Here is a 21,020-nt window from a genome sequence, read left to right as displayed (position 1 = left end):
TTTTTAGCATTTGTTACTTTTCAAATTTGTACCACATTTAATTGCAAGCACCTTTTACCTCCCTCCTGGTGCTGAAACTTTTGTAAGAATAGTCAACTTCATATGCTCTATCCAACAGCAAATGCATATATGCAGAAATTGATTCTGAGCACTTTTGATGAAGAATTTCAGAGGTGATAGAGTCTAGGTTATATCACATTTTAATATTTAAGTGGATTCTATTATAAAATGACAAACAATGAAGTTATAAGGAAAAATGGAATATTCCATAATATGTGTCTTAATTTAATTACATGAAATGAATGTATAATTTAAATTTATATTTACTTTTATTTATTATTCAACACTTTCATGTTTCTTTCTTTTTTTTTTTTTTGGTACTGAGGATTGAACCCAGGGTGCTTAACCACTGAGTCACATCCTCAATCCTTTTTAAATATTTTATTTAGAGACAGAGTCTGGCCAAGTTGCTGAGTGCCTCTATAAGTTGCTGAGGCTGGCTTTGAACTTGTGATCCTCCGACCTCAGCCTCCTGAGCTGCTGGGATTACAGGCTTATACCACCGTGCACAACTCATCTTTTTTTTTTTTTTTTCATTACAGAATCACTTTTTTTAAAAAAGAACTAAGAGCTAAGAACTTAGTCAAACATAGCCTGATAACAACATCTCCTGATAATTATACATAGTTAAAACTTTCAAGACTTTTTTGTATTCCAGAAATATATTTTGAATAAAAGCATGGAATGACTCTCCATTTCCAATTATCTTATTATTTTAGTTTCTGTATTTCTTGGTAAAAATTTAGAAAAAAAAAAAACTCATGCAAACAGAAATAAACTTCATCATTTTAAGACTAAATTAATCAAATTATTGTTTCATTGGTAAATTTCAATAAAGTACTAAACATTTTATGTAAAGAACTATCTATACCCTTAAAATAAATTATTTTAAATTTTAATTGTAATTGCTATAATTATTAATTTTTTATTAATTTGTGAGTTTAGAGTGTTGCATAAAAATATGTACCCCAAAGATTGTTGTCGATGACCTTTCTTTAGTATATGATCAGTAAACTTTGAGCAGTCATTATCTTTTCATTTGTAAAGTTTTAAACTAGTCAATTTAAAAATATTCATTAATATAGCAAAATCAAGGATGAATGTTTTTCTTTCAAATTAAGTTCCATCCATGGTACCATGTTTGTTTGTTTGTTTAAATAAGGCAATAAACCTGTTTTTAAACTTTAAACAAAATGAGCTCATTATCAAGTAGTATTCGGATAATTCAACTCAACACAACTATAGAAGTCTTTGCCCACTATTCTCCATGTTAAGCTGGTTATGCCTCCTTATGAATCCCTACCTCTGTACATTTGGAAGCCCATTGTAAGTTAAAGATGACCACTAGGTCTTTACTCAATCCCTCAATTAGATGGAAATTTTATCTCCCTACTCCAATTCACCCTAGACCTTGGGATGAGCCTGTGAATATTGTAGAAGTTAGGTGTGCATATTCTGAGCCTAGTTCTTAAAAGGATTTGACAGCTTTTGATTTCTTCCTCATGGAACAAGTGTTCTTGGAATGCTCCCACTTGGATCATAAAGAAGCTCAGGCCATATGAATCTGTTATGTGGAGGAGAACCCAGAAGCTACAATTGAATGTCCCAGAAGATCTTCTAGCTAATATTGCCAAGGGCTAGCCATCTTTACCAAGCCTACTCAAATGTCCATATCACATGAAACAGAAACACCCAGTTGAGCCCATCCAATGCACAGTATAGAGAGACAGCAAAATCAATGCTATATTTCAGAGTAGAGGGGGAACCATACATTCTCTTCCTGATTACATTCAAGGTAGGACTTCAGTCTGGCCCAACTTAAGGTCAGTACAAATCGCTTTTTTATGTTATTGCAATCAACTTTATTTTGCACTTTGAACAACAGTGCAAGTCATTAAAGGTCACAGACATAACTCTGTTTTCTTTTCATGAGTTCCCATAGCAATTAGCACCTTTCTAGGTACATGGGACTTTGACTACCTGAGATTGCCAGTTGAATCATAATATGATGGAGACAAGAACACTGGGATTTTTATGTCTAAGACAAATTTTATATAAGATGTAAGAATCTGGATTAAACCAATATTAATAACCAATTTAGAGGAGTTTGCCCATGTCTATTTAGACATAGACCAGTGTGAAAGGCAAAAGGAAATCATTCTCTAAGTAAAAAGTAAATTTAAAAAATTCATCAGTAGGAAGGATCAAAAATGATGGTCTTAGCTATATTGTGAAATAACTTTCTCCTTTAGGTTTCTATTATGTATTCTGCATGTACTTGACTGGGAAATTAACAGTTGTATGCATTCACTGTGACTAATAATGTCCTGTGAAGGGGTATTATATGTAAGACTATTTATGAACATAATAATGAAGCACAATTCAATTCAGCATCTGGATTTAGCAAATAGAATGAGATTATGTGTATTTAAGGTATAAAAACCCTGTGTTGTTTAAAATGTGAAGGGTTAGAATTTTTGAATTCCAAATGTACTCTAAATTTTTATTTTTTTTAACTTTTCATATTACCAGTAACTCTGTAAGTCAGGAAATATCCAATATACTTAAATAATTCTCCAAATTCCTTTCCTTGAGGATCAATCATCCCAGCAAAACGCTCCCTGTTGTGTTGCTTCCCAGAATTCATATTTTCATATATCAGAATCACACTCTTTTAGAGGGAAAGGGGTTAGAAAATAATTCAGAGTACAAAACTGTACATGTGTGTGGGAATAGAGGTGAGGAATCACATCCCTTTCTCTCTAGAATCTTAAACTGCAAGTTTATAACATTTAAAAATAATTACTTTTATATATCAAGGACACGTTCTAAAATGTTTGTGAAATGTGTTTTTATGCTGTTTTGAAACACCAGTGATAAGCAAAAACAAATATTATAGCATAGAGCTTTATTCATGAGGTCATGCAGCCAATCTCTATTGTTTAGTCTATTTGAAATTGGTAACGTGAGGAAATTAAGGCCAACTCTTCAAAAACGTGAGGAATTTAAGGCATAGCTCTTCAAACTAAAATCTATGTCATTCTCAAGTGACACACTTAAGTGAGAGACAGGAATGGGAAGCGGAGGGAGAGCGGGGAGGAGACAAAAAGGAGGGAGGGGAGAGGTGGGGGAGAGGAGGAGGAAAGAAGGGGGAAAAAAGAAATACCGTCTGGAGCCCAGAGTCTCTTCCATCCCAAGCTCGTGGGCATCTTGTCTAGGTTGTAACAAAGAGGTGACCATGGCGTTTCTTTTTGGCTCTAAACAGGCTGATACAGCCTTCACTGCATGCACATCTGTCGCCTCATCTAATCCCCATTCCTTCATGATTGAAAGCTCTTGATCATGAAAGAACACAGCGCAAGGTCCTAGGCACGCTGGTCAGGTGGAGAGACTGCCACAGGTTCCCACTTGTGCGGTCAGGGGCGCTGGTGCATCAATCTGTTCGAGGGGAGGGAGGAGTCCCGTCTGCCACAGACTTGTGTCGATCCCCAGGATTTCTGGCCATCCAGCAAGGAGTGTGCGAGGTCGGAGAGGGACAGGTAGCCCTTGCAGTACTACGGAGCACGGAGTGCAGGCGTACACGGCGAGGGAGGAGTGGGTGGTACTGCCAAATCTTAACCAGGGCCCTGGGTGTTTGCAGACCCAAGTATAGCTGCCTCGGGTCTCCACAGTGTCCTCCAGAAGCTGCAGCCAGAGAACCCTGCCTCGCTTGGGGATCCTCTTCCTCCTCTCCCCTATCACGTACCTGCCCTGAGCCTCGGGACACACGGACAGGGGGGAACCCCTCTCGGTGGGACTGGCCCAGCCCCGGGTCGCCTCTGCGTCCTGCGGCCGCCGCGCCAGGCTCACCAAGCTCCCACCGGCACCATGGAGGAATCCCGGGTAAACCCGTGTGCATCCGGCGACTTTTCCTCCGGAATCTCTGGCTTGGCGCCTTTTGGGTGAGAACACAGGGGAGCTAGTAGCCCTGTCTGTCCGAGGTGGCACTGAAAAGCCCTGGTGGAGAAACAGAGGATCCGCGTAGTCTGGGAGCTCCAAAGGCTCTTCCTGAAGCGTCTTCGCCCTCCTTTTCTTCCTCGCTGCTGGTTTGTTTATTCAGCATCTGGAAGCCTGGGGGCACTGCCCACCCCTTTGGGCAGCCCTTCCCTCTCGGGCTCAGGGTCTGGGCTCCCGCACGTGGCAGGCACCAGTATCGTCTCCGCACAAGGACCGCGACCGCCCGCGGAGAGCGGGCGGCCGGGTGCAGGCGCGGCGCTTCTTCGCCTTCTGCTCATCCTTGGGGCGCCCTCGCCCACTTCCAAAGCCCAAGCTCAGACTTGGGTTTCGCCGTCTGCCCCCGCCCCCCTTGTACGTGAAAAGGAGATTTAAAATATTGCCCTTTAGGTGCTCACGATGTTTCTCTGCCGGAAAAGAATGGTAACATGAACAGCGGAGCGTGAGAGCGTCACCGGAGGAAGGGGAAGAGATTGATGGGCAGAGCGCTTACTTCGCGGAGGATCTCATTCCGAGGACTACTCGGGGAAGGGACGCCTGGGCGCCTGCACTTCCTGGCTGGACTCCGCTGACATCTGTAGCCTCCTTTCCTCCAGGTTCCCAGGTCGCTGAGCCACTGCCTGCCCAGGAGTCTTTAGGCAGCGCGTGAGGATCCAGGAGTTCGTGACCCTCCATCCAAACAGGAGTTCTGCCCTGGATATCGTGTCCCTGGATCCCGGTGGAGCCCACTGGCAAGCTGGCTCCGGAGAGAGTTGAACTTGAGTTCAGGTGGGTTATCCCAAGGGTAGCACAGGAGGAGATGTTGGGGAAGACAAGGAAGGCAATGTTCCAATGTCAAAAGCGGACACTTTTCTTCCTGAAACTTGATGGGGCCAAGCCACTCCCTCTCTCTCAGTTCTCTCTCCTAACCTGCTCCTCCCCAACCCAGACTTCCCACACTAAAGGGGGATGGTGGGCGAACAGCGACAACAACAAACACCTTCTGTTGATTGACGTATCTAGCATGCTATTCCCTTTTTCATAACTTATTACTCTATAAAACGATCATATTTACTCCATTGCTTTTTATTAATGAAGGTCAATAAGCTTAACGATTTCCTCAGTTGAGTCATTTATTTCTAAGCCAATAGATAATGCCTTCGTCATAGTTTTCTGGGGGAAAAGTAACTGTGCGTTTGTTCTGCAGATGGCCAACTCCCTCTGAATCGTGCAGATTGGTGCTGAGCACGCAACAAAAGTTTGTAGCTTCCCCTCAGTTTCTGGTGCTTCACAGGGGAGAGGAAAGGACATTGGCATTAAACACAAGAAGCAGTCAGGGAACCATCTCCTTTAACTTTTCTCCTCTGTTACCATTTGCAATGAAGAGGAAACAGAAGAGATTTCTGCAAATGACTTTGTTATTCATGGTGGCTTTAATTTTCCTGCCCAATATTGGTCTCTGGTCTCTGTACAAGGATAAGCACCTGGTGAAATCTACAGAGCCCAGGGAGCAGCAGGTAAGTACCACCCAGAGAAAAGGTCACAGGAGAATTGGTAAGGCATGCAGCCCCATGCTTGGGCACACCAGGAAGTAGGTAGGGGATAGCCTTGGGCTTTCTCCCAAGTCTTTTAGAACCGATTTTACAAGACTCTAGAGATTTCAGGGCTTAAGCAGGTACTTGTTTCAAGATTGCAGCCAATGACATGATGAAATGTCAACTAGAAAAGAGTAATCAGAGAGGTCAGGAAGGAGAAAAGAAAATCTTTCACAATTGGTCTCAGTTTAATTTTGGCTTGAGGTGGATGAAAGGTTACTGCTTATTTGTGGGAAGAGGGAGTGGGTTTGGTGCAAGTTTAATTATAGGGAATGGTTTTGCCTTCTATCTTGTTTTGCATGTCTATAGTAAAATGGATTGGGCCAACCAACTAAATCTTAACATTTTGAAAGTAGTTTTCCAAAAACCAAGCTGTAGTTTTCTGCATTTGGGTTGTAATTTTTGCTTAGCAATGGATTTTTGCCCTGTGGAAACTTGAAGTGTCTCTTCTCCCCTGTTGCTAAGGTGATGTGGGTGTACAGGGTATACAGGAGAGTAATAAGACTATCCATTCAGTTTCAGTCTGGTGATAAATTTGTGGCTAAAGGCTGACCTTCATATGGGAAACACTACATAGTATGAAATGTTTTATTTTAAGTGAGTCTGTAATCCATTCATATGTATAGAGATCTTGACTTAACATGGTTCAAAATAACTTGTCTTTCTTATGGAGCAAGAATGGAAAGTATCCTTCACAAAATATTGATAAAAATCAATATCATTAAATTCTTTGTTTATTAAGAAATAGAACAGCTCCTGTAATTAAATGTTTAATAATAGAATGCAGCCTTCTTTGTGAAATTGATATGACACTTTTGTGGTGGGTCCTGTACTTTGCCTTGGAATCTTAATATTCTTAATTTCAAGGGTCATCTCCCATGTACACTATTACCTTCCACACATGGAAGGTAAAACTAGTTTATTTCTGGGCCAAAGCAATATATATTATTGACCACTGAGTGTTTGTTCTTATACTTAACAAAGTTTAATTTTCCTTTTACACAGTTAGTTGTAAAGTATGTGTAGGTAGTCTGCTTTTTCATTATAACAAGAAGTCATTTCCAATCTCTGAACTTTAAACATATCTAGTTCCTATGGATTTTTAATTAATTGGAATTTTGGGGGAATTGCTGACAATATTTTTATCTAGCTGTTGATTTTTATCACCTTTCAACTTTACTAATAAGAATTTAACTTTGGTTTGAAGAATATTCTGTTTTGTCATTCCAGTGAGGAAAAAAAGAAGATGGGCACTTTGGATGTTAAACTTTTTCTCAGATTTAGATCATTTATTTCTCTAAACTCTGATATGAAACAGGATTTTATTAGTAGTCAATACACTACTATGTAAAATTTTCATTACAATATTGGTAAAATAAAAAAGCAAACTTTTTTCTTGAATTTTACTAATTCAATTAACAGTAGCCATCTGAAGTATTTGCTGGTGTAGCTAACATAGAACACTAATTAATCTTATTAATGAGATCTTTACAACTTTCACATTGACCCTATTGATTTTGACTCTTAATGAGAAAATTGTTTGTCCAATCACATTAAAAACAATAAAATGTAGCAATTCAACTCTCTGACTTGTCATTACAATATGCAAAGTGGTATCCCTGTTTCTGTTTCTTCTAGAGTACAAATGATGCTTATGTTTTTAGTAATAAATAATGGATATGAAAGTCATTGGTAGCAAAAGAAGCAGCTGTTCCACAAAGTTTCTTATGCTGTAGAAAAAATGACTCAGATGGATGGACATTACAGTTTAATAATCCTGTGGAAAAGTTTTGAAACCAAGAGATGTCAGACACCAGTAAGCTCTAAAATGAATGTTGAAAATGTACTTTTAGTATTTTAACCTTAATAGTTTTACAACTAATGCTTTCTTACAGATAAAAAAAAAACGTGGATATGCATACACTACTATATAAGTTTTAGATAAGTAAAAGTTAAGTCATTAATATATTATATTTGACCAAATAAAAAGTGACTAATACTGATGAATTAAACATGCTTAATATCAGGGTGTAACATTTTCTTAATGTATCTATATTTCAATGTTAGTAAGTTGGCTAAATACATCAGTTTTCAATTGAAGGATATAATTTGCCTCTTGGGTAATGTGTCATTTAAATTTAGCAATTTATTTTAAAAATATATTTTTATGGCTAATTGATAAGTGGTCCTCAAAAACCATTTGTTACTATATTTACCTCAATGTTCTAAAATGCTAAAGGTAAACATACTGTGTTGATTGAGGCATTGACAGCAGCAAGTACTGAAGCTATTCAAAACATGTCACGTGCCCAAGTGAGCGGTCTGTTTTTACAGATGTGGAATGTCCATGAGCCAGGGGTTCTTCTTCAAGGTGTAGCACGCTACTGGTCCCAGAATTTGAAAAGTCTTCAAAAAAATGACTCAGATGGATGGACATTACATTTTTTGATGGGGTTACAGGGAAAGAATTTCACTCACAGAAGTTCAAAATCATGGAATGGCTAACACTTTTTAAATATTCCAAATCAGTATTTTACCAGGTCATATCACTGATAGTTTAATATATAAATTATATTCATTATGCAAACTGAGATAAATAAATAGGAGTTAAAAGACAAACCAATGATGAAAATTGTGTTTAATTTTACAAAGTTTAGTATGTAATGCAGTTTTGTCAAATCTACTACACTATTCCAAGTTGATTGTTTTTATTGTGATTTCATTTTAAAGGTAATATTTAGATAATTATGCATAATATTAATACATTTGGCCCATCTATGATGCAGAAAGCAAGCAAATTCAATCAGAATTCCCAAGTTATTCATCTAAATATTTACCCTCTTTTCCCCATAAAATCAAAATTATTAAAATAATTTTAATAGCTTAAAATTATTTTTAAAATAAAATTAAAGCTTCACATTATTTTATTATTTGGACATTGCAAAATTGAAATCAAATTATTGAAATAAATTTTGAGATTTTTTAAATTTTATTAAAATCTTAAAATATTTTATTATTTTTGTCTGTTACTAAATTTCCACAGTCATTATTATTAAATTATATTCAATTAAAGTTATTTTCAATTAAGTCATTTTCAATTAACTTAATTTTGTTTCTTTTTTGATGATTTTGGGATAAGTATCTACTTTATATTACTCATAAAGTAGATACTTATATTTATTTTACAATATTTATGTAAATTATTCATTTATTGTAAAAAGAATCTATTGATAGTGAATGTGACATTTAGCTGAAAATGATTGCTGCACTATTTTTTATAGTAAATCTTAATTTCATATTCCTTTTTTTAACGTATGGATTACTACTCTTCTCTGGGTTTCAGCCATATTCGAATGAAAGTACAGCTATATATTTAGGCCTTAATTAAGTTGTTCATTAAGATGTAATTATAACTATTGCATCCAGTATTAATTTATTTATCTTCCTAATCTTTATTCAAGTATACATAGAAAAATCTATGACAAAACATTTTCTGTTCTTAAATACATTAAATAGATTAGCCAAAATTTTTAAGAAAATAACTATAATAGTAGTTCTGCAACTAAGTTGGAAAAAAACTGAATTGAAGAAGTAATTCAAGAATATTCACAATGTGAAAGGATTTTATAATTTTTAAAAATAAAAACAAAGATCAAAACCCCACAATTTCATATCAGATATTCTAAGAAATATTCAGAGAAAATTTAGAGGTTTGTGTTGGCCAGGGTCATCCACTGCATTAAAAAACAAAACACAGACAAAAACAAACAAAAAACTAGACCCTCTAAGTCATTTTGACCTTGTGGAACTTTCTTATTTCTGAGATTTTCAGAATTTCTAATTACAAACTAGAGCTACTCACGCTTGTCACATAACGAGATGTATGAAGTCCTGAGAGATCCCACCTTGGAGGTGAAAAATATTATGAGGTGAAAAATTATGTTTTGGTTTTAGTCAGATTCGCATGTAAAGGATGCTTTGCCCATTAGTAACTTAGCTTTCCTTAAAAATCAAAAAACAAGAAACAAAAACAAAACAAAACAAAAAACAAAACAACAATAAAAAAAAAAAAAAAACCTTCTCTGAAACAGATAGATCCCTTAGATTTCTGTCCGAAAGAATTTTAAATGTTAAACAGCCTCTATCCTTCTCTCCTCCTTCAGGAAGACTCTTCTCTTTGACAGGAAACATTTTTTTCTATGGCATTTAAAAATGTGTCTTATAATATAAAAATGTCAGGTAATTGGTACCCAGTGTATGCAAACTGACTTTAGCCTTGTTTTGTCATGCCGATCACTAAAGCTGTAAAGTTTGTGCTCCTTCTCCAGCAGACACCTTAGATATGGGAAGAGCTAAAGCAAGAAAAAAAATATAAAGATTTTCTTCTCTGCACTCAGGATAGTACATTCTCAACACAGTAGATGTGAAATGATGCATTTCTTTGAGCCATACTGTTCTTAATTAGCTATGATGTGGACTTTAAATTAGGGCTTTAAAGGACCTTTTCTTGAATTTATAGAAAATCCATTCAGAATCACTATGGGATGGCAGCACACAGACCACTGTAACAAGTGTCTTAATTATTTGCTGTGACCTAGTAGATTGCTACATGATTAGTTCATCACACTGCCCTATGGGAGACAGAGTGTAAAACCGTCTTCTGTTCACAAGCTGGTAAAAAAATTAGATAGTGTTTTCTCCCCCTTCTGTTCATTTCTGAGTCAGACAAGCTGTGCTGAATCAATTAGCCTCCTATAAGCTTTTCCCATAATAGAAGCCAAATCAAGCTGGAATCTATAGGAAAAGGTGAGAAAGGTTGGGTGATTTCAGTGGTGTACAGAAGAGAATTGAATACATTTCTTTTGAAAAAAAAAAATTGTCAGGAGCAACCATGACAACCTTTAGAAAGTTTGCAACTATGTTTCTCCTTGAAACATTTTTATACAGAAAAAAAAAAAAAAAAAAAAAAAACAGCTAAGAGACACCAAGAATAACCTTACAGAAGAAGATATAACTTAAAATAAGGGACACACATTCTGCCAAGTAAGGGTCATATAGAATCAGACATGGACATGTTTTGTATTGCAATGATTCTCATTTCTCCCTTGTTTGCCTTGCAGATAGATGGTTAAGAGTGTTAGGGCAGGGAATTTCAGATGCTTAAAATCATCTGACAAGACCATCTATTCTAATATATCTTGTATATTTAAATGATGAAAAGAAGGGATAAGGCACTCACAAAAGATAAAACAGTTTATCATTACCTTCACCTTTCTTCAATAATATTACCAATGTCCACTACTTCTGAACTCAACAAGTGGCATTAAAAAGAGGGTGAATATATAAATATTTATTTAGGGTTCACAATGAATTCAAGGTAAATTACACCAAATTTTTTTTTCCAAATTTTCTCCTTCTGTTGTGATTGAAAAGCAAAATGTGGGCTGGATTAGCAATACTCTCAAATTAAACGTATTCGTTTCACACATTCATGTAGCAGAACACGTACACGTACATATGCCCACACTCATAGTCTCACTTATGAAGAAAAATTAAATCCACCCAACTGTTTCATTTTCCACGGTATTTTTAACTTTTGGAAGGTCTTGCGTATTTCATTGCTTTGAATCTACAATAGTTAGTTGAGTCTGACGCACCATTTAAATATTATTAATGTAATTCTAGGAAATTATGGAAAAAGTTAAAGAAAATGCATCTGTTTCTAAAAATGCTTGCATCTGTTTTGAAAGTGTGAGAATCACGAGAGCGTTTGGCCTATCAGAGTGCCACAGATTATAAATAGGAAATTCACAGTTATATTTTAATAAAATTAACACGTTTCTGGCTGCCATAGAGTATGGTGGCAGCTACCAACTTTCTGTTTAAAAGAGTGCAGGTGTCTTGATGATGGCTGAGAAGGAGAATTTCAAATCACTCCAAGTACCAAATACCTGTGAAATGTTGTTTCTGAACTTAAAGTCTAGAAACAGTCATAATACTTGAAATATTTTTATCATATTAAAATGACCAAATTGTCAGGGCTTCCACCTAACTTGGAATGAGGTGGGTATTCCTTCTCCTTATTTTTGACATGTCTTTCCAACAGGATGATCTCAATGACTTCATGTGAGGAGAAATAGCAGAAATTCCACAGTGTCTTGCTCTCCCTTAGTAGGTTATTGTGTGAGCACTGGAATCATATAATTTGGTTCAAATTCTGGCTCAAGTTTTTAGCACTTTTTGACATTAAGCATCTCATGGATCTTCCCCAGACCAAATTTTATTTTAAAAAATGAAGATGGTAATCTTTCATGTCATAATAAAGATTAAATGCATAGCATCTTAAACAGTGTATGGCAAGGCTTAAGAGATATAGTTTAGTGTTTTACCTACACATATACATATGGTATTTACAAGTGTGTGTGTGTGTGTGTGTGTGTGTGCGTGTGTGTGTGTGGTGTAATATATATATATGTGTGTGTGTGTGTGTGTGTATACACATATACGGTAAATATTTAAAAGTGTATATCTATATATAGTAAGTATTTATAAGCAATCACTGCCTTTAGGAAGATAATTGTGTTTTTTAAATAAGTATTCTCCTTTAGAGGCATTGCCAAGACAGAATGGCAGAACAGTACCATAGATGTGTTAAAGCTAGTAGAGAGGACTGATGAATAAATTAATCTGGAAAACAAAAGTTTTTTTTTTTTTTTTTTTGTATTTCCTTTTTGTGTAGTACTTAAAGACAGGTTGTTAATTTTAAGTCGTCTTCATTTTATTATTCATTGCAAAAAGTAACAAGTTATTGATATATTGTACCAAAGAGCTGTTCAAAAATGAAAAATACTTTAATGGAAGGGAAAGAAAGAGAATTATGTATTTGTAGTGGTAATACTTATTTTCAATAAAAATAAAGCCCATGCCTCACATGTACAGGTATTTTCTTCATACAAATTACCAGTAAGAACTTGAAAATTACTTTTATTGTTTAAATCTCAGTCATGAAAGGAGGAATAGGATTGGTTTATTCTTTAGAAAAAAAGTTAAGAGGTGAGTGACACTATCAATTCAATGCAGCTGCTTTATAAAATTTATGTTCACTTTGTAGAGTTAGGGGACCCAGAAAGCATGTTGCATGGCCATTCTTGATTTTCTACATAGTCAACTGAAGAGATAGAAATGTTTTTTTTTATGAAATAAAAAGAGCAGTGTAGAATTTGCTTTGATTATCATGACCATTCAAAAATGAAGAGAGTGATATAGTTCCTTACTCATTGCACAGAGTTTTAGGTCACAGTGGTAACAGTGAGTTGCCTCATCTTATAAAAGTTAGGTGGGTTGGGATCAAGCTAAGGTAGATGCTAACACTTTAATTTCATGTGTTGGCCTCCTCCATTACAGAATGCATGATGGAGCCAGGTGCTGGTGGTGCACACCTATAATCCTAGTGGCTCAGGAGGCTGAGGAGGGAGGATCTCAAGTTCAAAGCTAGCTTCAGGAACTTAGCTACATCAGCAAACCCCTATCTCAAAATAATAAAATAAAATAAAATAAAAAGATAAAAAGGGCTGGGGATGTGGCTCAGTGGTTATGCCCTCCTGGGTTCATTCCCTGGTACAAAAAAAAATCACTTACCATTTATGAAACCCATTTCCTCATATGGAAACACAGAAATTACTTCATAAAAATGTAGCTGCACAAACTAATTGGATTTATGTATGTAAATTGCTTGGTACATGGAAAATAATTAAGGAAAGCTTAACAAACAGCAGTCTATACTTTTTTCTTTGTTTTTAGAACATCTATTAAAGGTATTAAATGAGCTTAAATATTCCATAAACCTAATACAGATATAATAAAATATATAAGCTGCATCACTATCAATTTGTCTGTTTATTGTTGATAAAATATTTATTGGATATGCAGTTTGTACAGAATACTGTGCTAGGCCCTGAGGGAAATAAATGATGAAGCCATAAATCTGTTTTCAATTAGCTTAGGATCTATTAGTTAAGAAAGTCACATATACACCTATAATATAAAGCTAGAAAGTTGTTTTATAAAGAGGACATACTTAAACCATTTAGAGTTTAGAAGAGGTAGAAAAATATCAGTTTTTGTGGGATATTGATATGTGGCCTCATTCTAAATTTTTTTGCATGTTTGCTAATTTAACTTTCCCAGCATTTCACTGAATTAACTTCTTCTATCTAAATGAATTCAAGGCTAAGACACAAAGAATATGGGTCCATGCACTCTGCATTTATAGAATGAGAACATGATTAGGCATGTTATTAGCCACATGGTTTAGGACAAATGATAACTTTGGAAAGATTATTAGAACTGGCAGTCTATCCTTGACTCTGTCTTGACTGCAGTCTCATACTGTGTGGAGGTTTAAGCAAATTTGTGAGAGTTTCAATGGCAATCATAAATATGCAACTAAAATATTTTGTTTTTTTTAACATCCATAAATATTAGAGACATCATCTGAATTTGGAGTCCTGAACTGTAACAAACAGGACAAGCTAGAAGGTTGTTGCACTGAGAGGAGGAAGGGACAATACCTAAGGAAGATTGAGACTGTCAAGTAAAACAAAGGAGAGGGGAAAAGCAGAAAATGTTATAATTTTAAAGGTAACTTTAGAAATTTAGAGCCTGTGCTTCTAATAGTATGAATTTTCTGGCAAAGCAGTCTTATATTTTCCCCATGCAATTATCTTGCTACTTTAGAGAGTTAATTAAAAAATTATGAAATATTCTGTAAAGTTTAAGGCAATATAGATATATTACACATGTCAGCTCGATAGACGATGGGTAGGTAGGTAATTGCATTATAATTATGGTACCTGCTTTCCGGTAGTTGTTGAAGCCTATAATTCTAAACGGAGATCTTGCAAACCCATGAAGCCACTTTGTCAATAAGTCCACAATGCCTGTGTCAAAATAAATGCAGTGACCAGATACATAGAGTGAAGAAAAAAGGAACAAGAGAATACTTAAGTCTAGCAAGTAGGAATGGATGGGAGAGTGATGATATGCATTGCCAGGGTGAAGAGATGGTAGTGTCTGCTTGCCAAGAATCTCAACATAATAAAGGTTGATGTTAACATGATTAGTATGACTATGAAACAAAATAATAAGAATTAAATTTAATCTATTCAGAGCAAAATTTAAGGTAATATTTATTGAGCTACTCACATGTTCCAGGTACCATAATAAGCTGCTTGTAAATCCTCACAACAATCCATAATACCTGTAATATTACTATCATATATTACAAATGCAATAATTTTTTAAAAACTTTAAAGAAGATATAATGTTTGTTTTATCACTATCGTGTTGAGACTGTATGTAAAGTTCACTGTATAATACTACTACTTTAGAAATATCCTAGATCATTGCAACTCAAGAAATTCTAAAATAACACAACTATAAAAGATAATATGTAACGTAGGTAAGGGGATAGAAACTACAGCCAAACATACTAGTTTTAGCTTTTAACTAGATGTGTCACTTTGGGAAAGTTACTTATCTTCTCTGTACTTTAGATGAAAGACTTGCAATGTTTCTAAAATGGGCATAAAAATAATTCCTACTTGATTAGTTGATGTAAGGGTTAAATAAATTAATATGCATAAAATGATTAAAAATCATCATAAATAATAAGCAATTTAAAATGTTATTTATTAGACTGATATTATGGACTTATAATTGGGATTGAAAAAAGGAAAAACATTTTTTACATCCTTTTTTTCATGATCCATCATAAATGTGGTCCTCTTTTGGACAAATTTTAACATTTTAAAAAAATTTTTAAAGTATTTTGAAGTACCTTTAACTTCTTTTTATTTTTCTTATTTACTCTTGAGTGGCTGATATAGAACATAATAAGGTACTTAAATTTGAAAGTTTTTATAATTTGAACAGAGGGCTCATATGGCCCTACTGCATGTCAGAAGCAAACTAGATTACGAATTATACTCTTCCCAGAATATGCAATCAGCAACCAGCTATTTTGATGACCTTTCCCCCTGTATTTTCAGTTTTGTTCTCTCCACACGGTATTAATTTCTGAACATGTATTCTGCCCTCAGGGAAAAAAACACTCTTTTCTAAATTGTGTCATTAAATTAGTCTAAACTTCCAAAGAGGATTATCTGAAAATGTCTCAGGGTCAAATATGTTATTATTTTACAGAACTTTATTTTATTTAACATTATTTCTGGTTGCTTCCAACAGTAAGGTAGAATTGGGGAAAAAAAAAATCAAGAATGAGGCTGGTGGAAAGTATTGTTGAATAACATGACCAAGGAAGTGCATCTCACTACCTCGGTAGTGATTCTAAGAAAAGAGCTGGCTGCAAAGGCCTAGGAATGAAAAGCAGCATAAAACCAGATGGTGAAGAGAGTTAAGAACTCTTCTACTTCCTAGCCTGGTGGATTGTATCCTGCTTTAGAGAACCTAACAGAAAGATTCAGGTGACCCACCATGAGTTCAGGTTGTACCCCCTCTTGCCTTGTATAGAAGTGTAACCGCTTTCTTACAAGCTGAAGGAAAATTCATATTTTTAGAAGATCCTTGACATTCCGGGGCAAACATCTTGAGTTCTAATGAAATACACAGAAAAGGACAAGCAAGAGGCAAGCGACTGGGATAGTGTTCGAGCAAGTCTAAAAATGCAAGCTCATCTTATTTCTTTATATCCTGGACCCTCTTCTTTCTTGCTCAGAGCCTTCTCTTCTCCCTTTTCCTTTGAAATTTTCCTGAAAGAATATTTTTTTTTTTCATCTGGATTGATTTGAGCAGTAATTGGCTCGATAAATGGATGAAAGACTTGCAATGTTGAAAAAAACTTGAGACTTTTGCATCCTGAAAAAAAAAAAGATTCTGTTGAGTCTAACTGCATTTCCAATTATTGAAATGTGTGTGATGTGAGAAATATGTTTTTAGCTCAAGGCTTCTGCTGTTGCTTTTTTGTTGTTTTGTTTGTAGGACTGGGAGCTGTCACTTTATTCCAGGCTATGGAATCACAGAGTAAATATTGCTTGGTCACGTCACCTCCACAGAAACAGTATTTTTAAAGTTCAAGCTGGTCTAATGAAACCTAACCTACCCTACAAAATCATTAAACTCCTTCCTATTCTGCTCCCTCTCTGGCTTTCCAAACCTGCTTATTCCTCTCCTCGAATTTCCCATGGCACCACCCCTGCTACCTTGCTCAGCATGCACCCTTGTCTCATCCTTCACAGAGTGTGGTATTTCGTATTAGGAGAGTCAAGACTCTGTGTCACAAAACCAGAAAAAGCAGCAGCATTTACTTGGGTATTTTCATCCACTTGCTTCCTGTTACTATGGAAAAGCGTCCCTAGCTCAGCGTCCCTAGCTCTATGATAAATATGGAACCCCTCTCCAGACCATGGACACAGCTTTATTTAGGAACGTTCACATATTGTTTTCTTTTTTGCTTCCCATTCATTTATTTTCAGACTTTTCCTTTCCAGTCCATCCTTTTCCTTACTATTTAAACTTGTTGAGGTTTCTCCCACTGTTGGAGGGGCCTGAGGAGCAAAAGCAAAGTAAATACTTTCAGTGCCACATAACACTTAGCTACTCTATGCTCTGTCTACTCTTCAGAATCAAAGGACGCTTCTAGTTGATGGCCCCCAATACTGCCCACCTCCAGTTGAACTGAACTCTCACTAACATGCATAAACTTTCTTCACCAATATCATCAGTAATCTCCTATTGGTTAGTTCCAAAAGCACTTCTCATTAGTCATGCTGCTTCACAGAACTTAACTAAATACTCTCCTACTAAGAATAATGGTCATGGTCAAGCAAGAAGATAACTGCATACTTGTATCCCAGTGACTGGGGAGCCTGAAGCAGGAGGATCACAACTTTGAGGGCAGCCTCAGCAATTCAGCAAGGGCCTAAGGAATTTAGTGAGACCCTGCCTCAAAATTTAAAAGCTGGGGATGTAGCTCAGTGATAAAGCATCCCTGGATTTAATTCCCACTCTCCATAGGCCCTTTCTCCACAAAGTAAAATTCATCCAAAGAAAAGAGATTGTGGCACAGGAGACTTGAGGAAAGAAGGGATTAAAAAGGCAGCTTTGAGAAACAGGAAAGAGATCAGACTAGGAAAACATGAGAGTGATTGTTCACTGGTAATTTAGGTTTCATTGTGCAAAGGCCTCTTTTAATTCTCCTGTCCTTACTTTCCTTCCCAATAGCCACCAATATAGAAACATGTTTGCCAGTGTCCTTTACAGACTCTGCTTTATGTACCTTTCCTGAAAATATTGTTTTGGGGAGGTCATTGTATTCTTGTTCTGTACTCTTCCTGGGATACCTCTCACAACCCATGTGGTTTCAGTTGACATCTTCCAAATTGTTATCACTAATCCATATTTCTCTCCTAAAAATATGAACCACATAAAAAACCTGGAATCTGGAAACAGGTAATCTTTTTTCATGAATTTTCTTTCTTTCTTTCTTTCCTTCCTTCCTTCTTTTTTTTTTTTTTTTTTTTTTTGTTGTAGTTGGACATAATACCTTTATTTTATTTATTTATTTTTATGTGGTGCTGAAGATCGAACTCTGTTCCTCACATGTGTTAGGCTAGCGCTATACCACTGAGCCACAACCCCAGCTCATGGAAACAGATATTTTTAAGTGTGCATGTTTTATATGAATTTCATCTGTGCCTTCTATTCCCTATTGTCCAAGGCCTGATAATAATAATTGGTACCTTGGTACCTTCGTTATCTTTACTATCAAGTTCAACTGTTGACTAGCAATTCTTTTTACCAGGTGTCTCTTGAATCTATTTACATAACCCTCATTCCAGTGTGCTTTTTGGGACCAGCTTAAACACTTCACTGGATTTCTATGAGGGACACTCTAACTTAATGCTCTTGCCTCCAGCCTGTCCTCAGATCTACTCTCAGAGAAGCTGGAGTTGTTTATCCAGAGTTCTTAACTGAACAAGCTACTGCCACTGGACTCTTACAGTGTTAGATTAAAGCTCAAATTCTTTAATACAGCTTACCCAAACTCTTCTGGATATAAACTCACGCCTGATTGCTCACTACTTCACTGCCAAGACTCTCTAAGCTCCAACCACTTCAAGCTTCTTTTAGTTTCCTGAAGAGTATCATGCTCCTTGTTCTCTAGGAATTTACATATTTTTTTGTCTTCACTCTTGCCTGGATAATTTATACTTTCCTTGAAGCTCTCTCTGGGAAACTTCTCCTTGATCCCCCATGCTTGGGAGACATACCTTTTCTAAGTATTAGGTTAGCTTTATTTTCTTCTGCCTTTATAAAAAAAAAAATACTTAGTCTGTATACTAATTACATGTTTAGGTCCTTTACTCTCCATTAATCAGTAAGTTTTATTTTCCATAAATTGGGAAGTTTCTTAAACTTAGTCTTGGGTTCAATGGTGGCTTCTAGGAAGATTTGTACAGGTATTAATTCCTGGACCTGTAAATGTTACCTTATTTGGGGGGAAAAAGGGTCTTTGTTGTTGTGACTAATTTAAAGATCTTGAGATGCAGACATAGTTGGAATTATCCAGCTGGGCTGTAAGACCTGTGCTTATCTTTCTTGTAAAAGGCATATCGGGGAGATTTGATGGATATAAGAGAAGACATAGAAAGGAGAAATGCAATGTGAAGACAGGCTGACAGACTCAAGTGATGTTTATGTAGGACAAATGAGGCTGGACATCCAAGAATTTTCAGGAAGCAGGTTTGTTTCAGCTGCAGTAGTCCAGAGGGCAATGGCTAAAAATTTATACTCAATGGGGGTGGTTACATGACAGTGGGTGGATACATAGCAGCTATTCTTTGTACCACATTTTAGGTCAGACAGAGGCTTCACAAGTTTTTACCAAGGAAAACAGTAATAGTAACTTTTGCATAGCAACAAGCTTGAATGCAGAAAGAGAAAACTAGCCTTTACAAGAAAGAAGCCTCAAACCACAATGAGCTCACTGCAGAAATCCTGCTGATATTCTTTGTAAAATTCTTGTTGACTAGGAGAAAAGCTTATATGTTCCAATTGTGGTGGGGTCCTCTTTGGTGGAGGTACTGGATTCCTGCATCAATGTGGCCATAATTCATACAAAGAAGACACTAAGGAGATGGAGGCAGAGATTGGAGTGATGTGGCCAGAGCCAAGGAATTTAAAAAAATGCCAGTAGCCACCAGAGCTGGAAGAGGCAGGGAGAACTCTCTTCTAGAGCCTCCACAGATATTGCAGCCCTTCCAGCACCCTGATTTCAGGTTCTCAGCTTCCAGAACTATAAAAGAATAAATTTCTATTGTTTTAAGCTACTTAAAAGCAGTCTCATGAAGATAACATAGTCAGAAATTGTCTTTTTCCAATTTCTAGACCAGGTCCTAGAATTATCTGGTCATGATGAGGCAATTGATAAAACATTATTTAGAAAAATGAAGAGTCATAGATGTGAGTTGTCTTGTATGTATTGAACTTACTTGAGCTAATCTGTATAGATTCAAAAATAAACCTGTGCACACTCACCATGTAAATTTCAATATGTGAGGGCACTACCAAACAAATGTGAATAGAAGAAGGTAAGTTGTTGTCAATCATGAATTAATGTACACATTACCTGCTTTCTTCTGTCAACCTCATCCTGATTAAGTATGCAATTATGTCAATACTAGGTTGATCCTGATACTGAAAATCACAATGAGATTTCTTCAAATACATAGACATCTGAGTGTGCTGAGTGTCATTTAATAATTTTATTGAGAAGCAAATAATCACATTTAAAAACAGCTGTGATAAAGAGCACATTATAATAGTTGCATCTGCTCTTTCTCTAATTATGACAATATCTGTGGTAAAACTTTTATAAAACTGTTATAAAATAGGTAGGCACATATGTCTACATTTAAATAGCAGCCATGGCAATTTAGGAAAGACTTGTGTTTAATACTTCAGCTATCTACAAAAAAAGTATATGGCCAAGTTCATTAGTATATCCTATAAAGAAACACCAAACACCACACTTCATTAAAAGCACTTATTTTAAGAATCTAGACTGATATATTTCAAGGGATTTTTTTTTAAGTTGACTGCTTCAAACCGTAAAATTTCTATTAGTTTGATTCTCCAGCACAGGTCTTCCTTTGAACAGCCCCTTCTTTTTGAAAAGTTTACCTTGATTTGCTTAGGTTCATTTTAATTAGTAGTGGTGTAGCAGGAATGTGAAGCAAAGAGAGAAGGGGGAGGGGATTCAAGGGTAATACTTATGAAAGAGATTAGAAAAAATTGTAGGAATTAAAAAAACTATGCCAAGCTTTATTTGGTGGAGGCATACTAAATGCAGTGTCTTGGAGGGAAATGTCTTAC

General features: G+C 36.0%; 1 protein-coding gene across 1 annotated transcript in view; it reads left to right on the top strand.

Annotated features, from left to right (window-relative positions):
- Positions 1-5,411: 5,411 nt before the first annotated feature.
- The window catches only part of Galntl6 (polypeptide N-acetylgalactosaminyltransferase like 6), a 1,116,183-nt gene continuing 1,100,574 nt past the window's right edge, over positions 5,412-21,020 (top strand). The window contains exon 1 of the mRNA XM_071610524.1: positions 5,412-5,549. Coding sequence (XP_071466625.1) covers positions 5,412-5,549 — 138 coding nt within the window. The remainder of the gene's footprint in view (positions 5,550-21,020) is intronic.

The sequence above is a fragment of the Marmota flaviventris genome, chromosome 3 (assembly GCF_047511675.1).
Source record: "Marmota flaviventris isolate mMarFla1 chromosome 3, mMarFla1.hap1, whole genome shotgun sequence".
Taxonomy (NCBI): Eukaryota; Metazoa; Chordata; class Mammalia; order Rodentia; family Sciuridae; genus Marmota; species Marmota flaviventris.
This window is presented reverse-complemented; position numbering and strand designations above follow the sequence as displayed.